At 54.3% G+C, this 10,467-nt stretch overlaps 1 protein-coding gene across 1 annotated transcript in view; it reads right to left on the bottom strand.

The window, feature by feature from the left end:
- Window positions 1-391: 391 nt before the first annotated feature.
- Window positions 392-10,467, bottom strand: part of LOC138793310 (mucin-2-like) — a 43,913-nt gene continuing 33,837 nt past the window's right edge. Inside the window, exon 5 of the mRNA XM_069971834.1 lies at window positions 392-2,910. Within this exon, the coding sequence (XP_069827935.1) occupies window positions 392-2,910 (2,519 nt within the window). The remainder of the gene's footprint in view (window positions 2,911-10,467) is intronic.

The raw sequence follows: 10,467 nt of genomic DNA, 5'->3' as shown, positions 1-10,467 counted from the left end.
TGGTAATTATTTTTAGCTATACGGGGGACAGAGTTTAAAAGCTCAAAAATGTGCAATTCTTTATATAGTTTTTTAGTTTTCTCTGTGTTCATTGAACTTCTGATTTTGGTGTGTGTGTGGGGGGGGGGGGGGGGGGGTCCGGACAATGAGGCACAAAAATGCCAAACTCTGCGGCTTCTGTAACACAGTAATAAATGGGAAGAATTATGATAAGGTTCTCATCAATGATCTCCAAGGACAGATCTATTCTAATACACTCACTTCTTCTAATACTTCTGTACACAATAAATGCTATATCGTTACATGAGGTCAATAAAATGTTAGGAAGAAAGAGTGAGATGGAGGATTTAACTTGTTATAAAGGGAAGAAAAGAATAAAGATTCAGAGAGGTTAGAGGTAGGTGCAGCTTTTGACAAATCCATCAGGGCCTAGCACAATGACCTCCTCGGTGGTGGTAATTGTGGTGGTGGCCGTGGCCGATGTCACCTTGGAGCAGGTGGTTCCAGCTATCGCCGATGTCTCTGTAGTCGTTCTGGTCTCTGCTGGCTTACTACAGTATGCAGATGGACTGAAAGTATTGGGGATTGTGCTTTCAGTCGTGGTGATCACCGTGTCAGTAACATTGTTAAGTGTTTGGGGACTGTCACTACCAACCAGAATTAATATGGAGGTGGGGGAAACAGATGTTGTTGTCTTAGTGTAGATTGTGCTAGAACTTATTGTCTTCATATCAATATTAACAGTTGTGGTTTCATTTATTTCCAAGCTTTTTACTTCTTTATTGTTTATTAATTGTGTTAAAATGCGGACAGTTAATGTGCTTCTACTCTGCATCGCCGTTACAGTTATGTTCTCCTCTTCAAAATGTTGTGTTGTTGGTATCACAGGTGATTCTGCAGTTGTGTTTATACATGGTGTAGTTTTTGTAATTTGTGCAGTTGTTAGAGCTGTAGTTCCTATTGTTGAGGTACTAGGCAGTGGATTTGTAGTTGTAGGCTCTGTGGTGGTAGGAGCTTCAGTAGTGGTAGGAGCTTCAGTAGTGCTAGCTGTGGTAGGAAGTTCAGTAGTGCTAGCTGTGGTAGGAAGTTCAGTAGTGCTAGCTGTGGTAGGAAGTTCAGTAGTGCTAGCGGTGGTAGGAGGTTCAGTATTGCCAGCGGTGGTAGGAGGTTCAGTAGTGCTAGCGGTGGTAGAAGGTTCAGTAGTGCTAGCGGTGGTAGGAGGTTCAGTAGTGCTAGCGGTGGTAGGAGCTTCAGTAGTGCTAGCGGTGGTAGGAGGTTCAGTAGTGCTAGCGGTGGTAGGAGGTTCAGTATTGCCAGCGGTGGTAGGAGGTTCAGTAGTGCTAGCGGTGGTAGGAGGTTCAGTAGTGCTAGCGGTGGTAGGAGGTTCAGTAGTGCTAGATGTGGTAGGAGGTTCAGTAGTGGTAGCGGTGGTAGGAGCTTCAGTAGTGCTAGCGGTGGTAGGAGCTTCAGTAGTGCTAGCGGTGGTAGGAGGTTCAGTAGTGCTAGCGGTGGTAGGAAGTTCAGTAGTGCTAGCGGTGGTAGGAGGTTCAGTATTGCCAGCGGTGGTAGGAGGTTCAGTAGTGCTAGCGGTGGTAGGAGGTTCAGTAGTGCTAGCGGTGGTAGGAGGTTCAGTAGTGCTAGCGGTGGTAGGAGGTTCAGTAGTGCTAGCGGTGGTAGGAGGTTCAGTAGTGCTAGCGGTGGTAGGAGGTTCAGTAGTGGTAGCGGTGGTAGGAGGTTCAGTAGTGCTAGCGGTGGTAGGAGGTTCAGTAGTGCTAGCGGTGGTAGGAGGTTCAGTAGTGCTAGCGGTGGTAGATGGTTCAGTAGTGGTAGACGTGGTAGGAGGTTCAGTAGTTGTAGTGGTGGTAGGAAGTTCAGTAGTGGTAGGGGTGGTAGGAGGTTCAGTAGTGCTAGCGGTGGTAGGAGGTTCAGTAGTGGTAGGGGTGGTAGGAGGTTCAGTGGTGCTAGCGGTGGTAGAAGGTTCAGTAGTGGTAGGAGGTTCAGTAGTGGTAGGGGTGGTAGGAGGTTCAGTAGTGATAGCAATGGTAGAAGGTTCAGTAGTGGTAGGAGGTTCAGTGGTGGTAGCGTTGGTAGAAGGTTCAGTAGTGGTAGGAGGTTCAGTAGTGGTAGCGGTGGTAGAAGGTTCAGTAGTGGTAGGAGGTTCAGTGGTGGTAGGGGTGGTAGGAGGTTCAGTAGTGGTAGCGGTGGTAGAAGGTTCAGTAGTGGTAGGAGGTTCAGTGGTGGTAGGGGTGGTAGGAGGTTCAGTAGTGGTAGCGGTGGTAGAAGGTTCAGTAGTGGTAGGAGGTTCAGTAGTGGTAGCGGTGGTAGGAGGTTCAGTGGTGGTAGGGGTGGTAGGAGGTTCAGTAGTGATAGTAATGGTAGAAGGTTCAGTAGTGGTAGGAGGTTCAGTGGTGGTAGGGGTGGTAGGAGGTTCAGTGGTGGTAGGGGTGGTAGGAGGTTCAGTGGTGGTAGCGGTGGTAGAAGGTTCAGTAGTGCTAGCGGTGGTAGGAGGTTCAGTAGTGGTAGAGGTGGTAGGAGGTTCAGTGGTGGTAGAGGTGGTAGGAGGTTCAGTGGTGGTAGGGGTGGTAGTTGTTGGTGTTGTGGTAGGGGTGGATGTTGTGGTAGTAGTGGTTGCTTCTGTAGTTGTTGGTGTTGTGGTAGGGGTGGATGTTGTGGTACTAGTGGTTGCTTCTGTGGTTGTTGGTGTTGTGGTAGGGGTGGATGTTGTGGTACTAGTGGTTGCTTCTGTAGTTGTTGGTGTTGTGGTAGGGGTGGATGTTGTGGTAGTAGTGGTTGCTTCTGTGGTTGTTGGTGTTGTGGTAGTGGAGGTTGTTGTTGGTGTTGTAGTAGTGGAGGTTGTTGGTGTTGTTGTGGTGGTAGTTGTAGTTGTTGAAGTAGTAGTTGGAGGCAAATCTATAAAAGAAAAAAAAATATGCCTATTACTTTCATTACTTTAAACCTATTAATAGGTTTCCTGTATGATAGTAAGGCTAGGTTCATACAGTAAACAATTGTCAAAATACGCTCATAATTGGATGAAACAATGTGTGGAGGGGTATTCTGCGACACAGGACATAAATAATGAGACTGTTCATCATTCAAACAGTTCCAATCAGCATTCTATACAGTATATACTCTGACGGCCAGTTTTCCATGGACTTCAATGGAGAACATTATTATATTGAAAATGTTATATTTTAACTAGAGATGAGTATTAGAGCACGTGCTGCAGCGCTCAGACAAGTACCGATTGGGAGATAGAGCCGGGAGAGCACGTGCTGCAGCGCTCAGACAAGTACCGATTGGGAGATAGAGCCGGGAGAGCACGTGCTGCAGCGCTCAGACAAGTACCGATTGGGAGATAGAGCCGGGAGAGCACGTGCTGCAGCAATCAGACAAGTACCGATTGGGAGATAGAGCCGGGAGAGCACGTGCTGCAGCAATCAGACAAGTACCGATTGGGAGATAGAGCCGGGAGAGCACGTGCTGCAGCAATCAGACAAGTACCGATTGGGAGATAGAGCCGGGAGAGCACGTGCTGCAGCGCTCAGACAAGTACCGATTGGGAGATAGAGCCGGGAGAGCACGTGCTGCAGCGCTCAGACAAGTACCGATTAGGAGATAGAGCCGGGAGAGCACGTGCTGCAGCGCTCAGACAAGTACCGATTGGGAGATAGAGCCGGGAGAGCACGTGCTGCAGCAATCAGACAAGTACCGATTGGGAGATAGAGCCGGGAGAGCACGTGCTGCAGCGCTCAGACAAGTACCGATTGGGAGATAGAGCCGGGAGAGCACGTGCTGCAGCGCTCAGACAAGTACCGATTGGGAGATAGAGCCAGGAGAGCACGTGCTGCAGCACTCAGACAAGTACCGATTGGGAGATAGAGCCGGGAGAGCACGTGCTGCAGCAATCAGACAAGTACCGATTGGGAGATAGAGCCGGGAGAGCACGTGCTGCAGCGCTCAGACAAGTACCGATTGGGAGATAGAGCCGGGAGAGCACGTGCTGCAGCACTCAGACAAGTACCGATTGGGAGATAGAGCCGGGAGAGCACGTGCTGCAGCAATCAGACAAGTACCGATTGGGAGATAGAGCCGGGAGAGCACGTGCTGCAGCGCTCAGACAAGTACCGATTGGGAGATAGAGCCGGGAGAGCACGTGCTGCAGCGCTCAGACAAGTACCGATTGAGAGATAGAGTCGGGAGAGCACGTGCTGCAGCGCTCAGACACGTACCGATTGGGAGATAGAGCCGGGAGAGCACGTGCTGCAGCGCTCAGACAAGTACCGATTGGGAGATAGAGCCGGGAGAGCACGTGCTGCAGCGCTCAGACAAGTACCGATTGGGAGATAGAGCCGGGAGAGCACGTGCTGCAGCGCTCAGACAAGTACCGATTGGGAGATAGAGCCGGGAGAGCACGTGCTGCAGCGCTCAGACAAGTACCGATTGGGAGATAGAGCCGGGAGAGCACGTGCTGCAGCGCTCAGACAAGTACCGATTGGGAGATAGAGCCGGGAGAGCACGTGCTGCAGCGCTCAGACAAGTACCGATTGGGAGATAGAGCCGGGAGAGCACGTGGGCAGTTTGGGCGGCCGCCCGGGGCCCGAGGCTCCGGGGGGGGGCTCATGCCACGCCGCCCACATTATAATCCGCCACTGAGTCTCTCTTGTACTGTCCCCTGGCTGATGCGCAGCTGCCGGGGGTGTCCTGTCCTATCCCTTGCAGCGCGCGCATCAGAGAGCTCCCTGTGAGCCTGTGGCTGTGACTACCTGCTTTCTGATGCGTGCGCTGCCGGGGATAGGGACTCCCCCGGCAGCCGCGCATCAGCCGGGACCAGACCAGGAGGCGAGAGGCTCGACGGGAGAACGGACGGCAGGTGAGTTGTGTTCTGTTTTTTTTGTGTTATCTGCACGGGGGGGGGGGGGGGACCATCTATAATGGGGGGGCAGAGGGGGACCAGCTATAAGGGGGGGCAGAGGGGGACCAGCTATAAGGGGGGGCAGAGGGGGACCAGCTATAAGAGGGGGCAGAGGGGGACCAGCTATAAGGGGGGGAGAGGGGGACCAGCTATAAGGGGGGGAGAGGGGGACCATCTATAAGGGAGGGGGAAGAGGGTTAGGGGGGGGGGAGGGGGACCAGCTATAAGGGGGGGGAAGAGGGGGACCAGCTATAAGAGAGGGACCAGCTATAAGGGGGGGCAGAGGGGGACCAGCTATAAGGGGGGGTAGAGGGGGACCAGCTATAAGGGGGGGGCAGAGGGGGACCAGCTATAAGGGGGGGCAGAGGGGGACCAGCTATAAGGGGGGGCAGAGGGGGACCAGCTATAAGGGGGGGGCAGAGGGGGACCATCTATAAGGGGGGGAAGAGGGGGACCAGCTATAAGAGAGGGACCATCTATAAGGGGGGGGAGAGGGGGACCATCTATAAGGGGGGGCAGAGGGGGACCATCTATAAGGGAGGGGGAAGAGGGTTAGGGGGGGGAGGGGGACCAGCTATAAGGGGGGGGAAGAGGGGGACCAGCTATAAGAGAGGGACCAGCTATAAGGGGGGGCAGAGGGGGACCAGCTATAAGGGGGGGCAGAGGGGGACCAGCTATAAGGGGGGGCAGAGGGGGACCATCTATAAGGGGGGGAAGAGGGGGACCAGCTATAAGAGAGGGACCATCTATAAGGGGGGGAGAGGGGGACCATCTATAAGGGGGGGGGAGAGGGGGACCATCTATAACGGGGGGAGGGGTACCATCTATAAGGGGGGGGGGGAGAGGGGGACCATCTATAAGGGAGAGGAAGAAGGAAGAGGGGGACCATCTATAAGGGAGGGGGAGAAGGAAGAGGGGGACCATCTATAAGAGAGGGGGAGAAGGAAGAGGGGGGCATCTATAAGGGGGGGAGGGGTACCATCTATAAGGGGGGGAGAGGGGGACCATCTATAAGGGGGGGAAGAGGGGGACCATCTATAAGGGGGGGAGGGGTACCATCTATAGGGGGAGGGGAAGAGGGGGGACCATCTATAAGGGGGGGAGGAGGGGGACCAGCTATAAGGGGGGGAGAGGGGGACCAGCTATAAATGGGGGGGAAGAGGGGGACCATCTATAAGGGGGGGGGAAGAGGGGGACCATCTATAAGGGGGGGAAGAGGGGGACCATCTATAAGGGGGGGGGGAACGAGGGGGACCATCTATAAAGGGGGGAACGAGGGGGACCATCTGTAAAGGAGGGGAGAGGAGGGGGACCATCTATAAGGGGGGGAAGAGGGAAGAGGGGGCTATCTATAAGGGGGGGAAGACGGGGGACCATCTTTAAGGGAGGGGGGAAGAGGAGGACCATCTATAAGGGGGGCAAAGGGAAGAGGGGGACCATCTATAATGGGGGGGCAGAGGAAGACCAGCTATAAGGGAGGGGGAGAACGAAGAGGGGGACCATCTATAATGGGGGGAGGGGTACCATCTATAAGGGGGGGAGAGGGGGACCATCTATAAGGGGGGGAGGGGTACCATCTATAGGAGGAGGGGAAGTGGGGGACCATCTATAAGGGGGGGAAGAGGGGGACCATCTATAAGGGGGAGGGGTACCATCTATAAGGGGGGGGAGAGGGGGACCATCTATAAGGGGGTGAAGAGGGGGACCATCTATAAGGAGGGGAGGATGGGGACCATCTATAAGGGGGTGAAGAGGGGGACCATCTATAAGGAGGGGAGGATGGGGACCATCTATAAGGGGGTGAAGAGGGGGACCATCTATAAGGAGGGGAGGATGGGGACGATCTATAAGGGGGGGGAAGAGGGGGACCATCTATAAGGGGGGGGAAGAGGGGGACCATCTATAAAGGGGGGAACGAGGGGGACCATCTGTAAAGGAGGGGGGAGGAGGGGGACCATCTTTAAGGGGGGGAAGAAGGGGGACCATCTATAAGGGGGGGAAGAGGGAAGAGGGGGCCATCTATAAGGGGGGGAAGAAGGGGGACCATCTATAAGGGGGGGAAGAGGGAAGAGGGGGCCATCTATAAGGGGGGGAAGACGGGGGACCATCTTTAAGGGAGGGGGGAAGAGGGGACCATCTATAAGGGGCACAGAGGGAAGAGGGGGACCACCTTTAAGGGGGGGCATCTATAAAGGAGGGGGGAGGAGGACGACCATCTATAAGGGGGGGGGAGGAAGAGGTGGACCATCTATAAGGGAGAAGGAAGAGGGGGACCATCTATAAAGGGGGGGAAGGGGTACCATCTATAAGGGGGGGAAGAGGGGGACCATCTATAAGGGGGGGGAAGAGGGGGACCATCTATAAGGGGGGCAAAGGGAAGAGGGGGCCATCTATAAGGGGGGGAAGGAGGGGGACCATCTATAAGGGGGGGAAGGAAGAGGGGGACCATCTATAATGGGGGGGCAGAGGAAGACCAGCTATAAGGGAGGGGGAGAAGGAAGAGGGGGACCATCTATAATGGGGGGCAGAGGGGAGAGGGGGACCATCTATAAGGGGGGGAGGGGTACCATCTATAAGGGGGGGAGAGGGGGACTATCTATAAGGGAGGGGGAGAGGGGGACCATCTATAAGGGGGGGAGATGGGGACCATCTATAAGGGGGGGAGAGGGGGACTATCTATAAGGGGGGGAAGAGGGGGACCATCTATAAGGGGGGGAAGGGGTACCATCTATAGGGGGAGGGGAAGAGGGGGACCATCTATAAGGGGGGGAAGAGGGGGACCATCTATAAGGGGGGAGGGGTACCATCTATAAGGGGGGGGGGAGAGGGGGACCATCTATAAGGGGGGGAACGAGGGGGACCATCTATAAAGGGGGGAACGAGGGGGACCATCTGTAAAGGAGGGGGGAGGAGGGGGACCATCTATAAGGGGGGGGAAGAAGGGGGATGATCTATAAGGGGGGGAAGAGGGAAGAGGGGGCCATCTATAAGGGGGGGGAAGACGGGGGACCATCTTTAAGGGAGGGGGGAAGAGGGGACCATCTATAAGGGGCACATAGGGAAGAGGGGGGCCATCTTTAAGGGGGGGCATCTATAAAGGAGGGGGGAGGAGGACGACCATCTATAAGGGGGGGGGGGTGAAGAGGGAAACCATCTATAAGGGAGAAGGAAGAGGGGGACCATCTATAAGGGGGGGGGAAGAGGGGGACCATCTATAAGGGGGGGGGAAGAGGGGGACCATCTTTAAGGGAGGAGGGAAGAGGAGGATCATCTATAAGGGGGGCAAAGGGAAGAGGGGGCCATCTATAAGGGGGGAAAGGAGGGGGACCATCTATAAGGGGGGGGGGGGGCAGAGGGAAGAGGGGGACCATCTATAAAGGGGGAGGAGGGGGACCATCTATAAGGGGGGGGCAGAGGGAAGAGGGGGGACCATCTATAAAGGGGGAGGAGGGGGACCATTTATAAGGGGGGGGCAGAGGGGGACCATTTATAAGGGGGGGGGAGAAGGGGACCATCTATAAAGGGGGGGAGGAGGGGGACCATCTATAAGGGGGGGAAGAGGGGGACCATCTATAAGGGGGGGCAGAGGGAAGAGGGGGACCATCTATAAGGGGGGGCAGAGGGAAGAGGGGGACCATCTATAAGGGGGGGGGGAGAGGGGGACCATCTCCTATAAGATCAGCCCCCTCCTCTCCTGACACCCTCTGTGCTGCTGTGACCTCTCCTATAGATCAGCCCCCTCCTCTCCTGACATCCTCTGTGCTGCTGGGACCTCCCCTATAGATCAGCCCCCTCCTCTCCTGACATCCTCTGTGCTGCTGGGACCTCTCCTATAGTATCAGCCCCCTCCTCTCCTGACATCCTCTGTGCTGCTGTGTGTCCTCTCCTATAGGATCAGCCCCCTCCTTTCCTGACATCCTCTGTGCTGCTGTGTCCTCTCCTATAAGATCAGCCCCCTCCTCTCCTGACATCCTCTGTGCTGCTGTGTCCTCCCATATAAGATCAGCCCCCTCCTCTCCTGAAATCCTCTGCGCTGCTGTGTCCTCTCCTATAGGATCAGCCCCCTCCTCTCCTGACATCCTCTGTGCTGCTGTGTCCTCTCCTATAAGACCAGCCCCCTCCTCTCCTGACATCCTCTGTGCTGCTGTGACCTCCCCTATAAGATCAGCCCCCTCCTCTCCTGACATCCTCTGTGCTGCTGTGTCCTCTCCTATAGGATCAGCCCCCTCCTCTCCTGACACCCTCTGTGCTGCTGTGACTTCTCCTATAAGATCAGCACCCTCCTCTCCTGACACCCTCTGTGCTGCTGGGACCTCTCCTATAGTATCAGCCCCCTCCTCTCCTGACATCCTCTGTGCTGCTGTGTGTCCTCTCCTATAAGATCAGCCCCCTCCTTTCCTGACATCCTCTGTGCTGCTGTGTCCTCTCCTATAAGATCAGCCCCCTCCTTTCCTGACATCCTCTGTGCTGCTGTGTCCTCTCCTATAAGATCAGTATCGGTATCTCATGGAGTCTATGCTGAGTGGCGGCTGGGCTGACACCACTCATTATGTTAATGCGCAGAAAGGCATATGACATAAATTAATATTTCCAGGACGACCCCTTTAAAGATTTTTGCAAATATCTTCATTAAGCAAACTTGTCTCCTCCAGCTGTGCTGCCTGTGTGACAGCTTACCGACCACCTATCTCCCTATATATATTATCTACAGGCAGCATGGACGGGATACTCAGCTCCGCCCACATATTATTCTTTTAAGATGTTTCTTCTTTTGCAGATTGGCCAATGAGGGAAACCCTGGCCACAGCGTTGGTCTCATAAGGTGTGTGACCTGACTCTTATCAGTAGCGGCCGTTGTACTTCCTGGCCAAGTTACCTTCCTGTATTGTCCCTATTTTTATGCCCATGCTTGCATAGAACGTTTGAGCTGTCTCCTCTGCTGTGGGCCGCGTTCTCTCTTCTCCCTTCGTGTTGTTTCCCACTAGGAGTGTTGCAGTTATATACACACTTCGCAAAAGGCTGTACTTCTTGTATTATTATTGAGGTAAAAGTAATACTAAAAGTTAGCCACTAGATGTCGCTGTATTATGTATACATATATGTGGAAGCTGCACAGCTGAAGGATCACAGAGGGTTATTGTGTTTGTGTGTCACCACAATCTGTAGACCAGTAAGAGTCTATTCTTCTCTCCTATCATCTCCCTCCTCTCTTCATCTGTTGCTCTCTTTCACCCACTCACAGTGCACGGTACACGCTAGAGAGGAAGCTAGTCACATGGGTGGAGGAGGAGCATGAGCTTTTCATTCTGGATGTTGTGGAGGAAGGACACGAGCCAGATAGCCCCCACAGTGGTCCTATCTGGGCCCTGGCCCTCTGCCAGGTCCCCGTACTCCAAAAGGCAATCTTAGTCACTACCCCACATGGAAAGGACGCAAGACAGCTCACTGTTACCCACTTCTTTATCAGTGACTATCCAGAGCACTGTGCACTGTTAAACTCCTCTTAAGAGAGGACTAGCCAGAGATCACCTCAACCCACACCGGGGACAAGG

The sequence above is a fragment of the Dendropsophus ebraccatus genome, chromosome 5 (assembly GCF_027789765.1).
Source record: "Dendropsophus ebraccatus isolate aDenEbr1 chromosome 5, aDenEbr1.pat, whole genome shotgun sequence".
NCBI classification, from domain to species: Eukaryota; Metazoa; Chordata; class Amphibia; order Anura; family Hylidae; genus Dendropsophus; species Dendropsophus ebraccatus.
The sequence above is the reverse complement of the archived record's forward strand: the minus strand, read 5'-3'. Positions and strand labels throughout refer to the sequence as shown.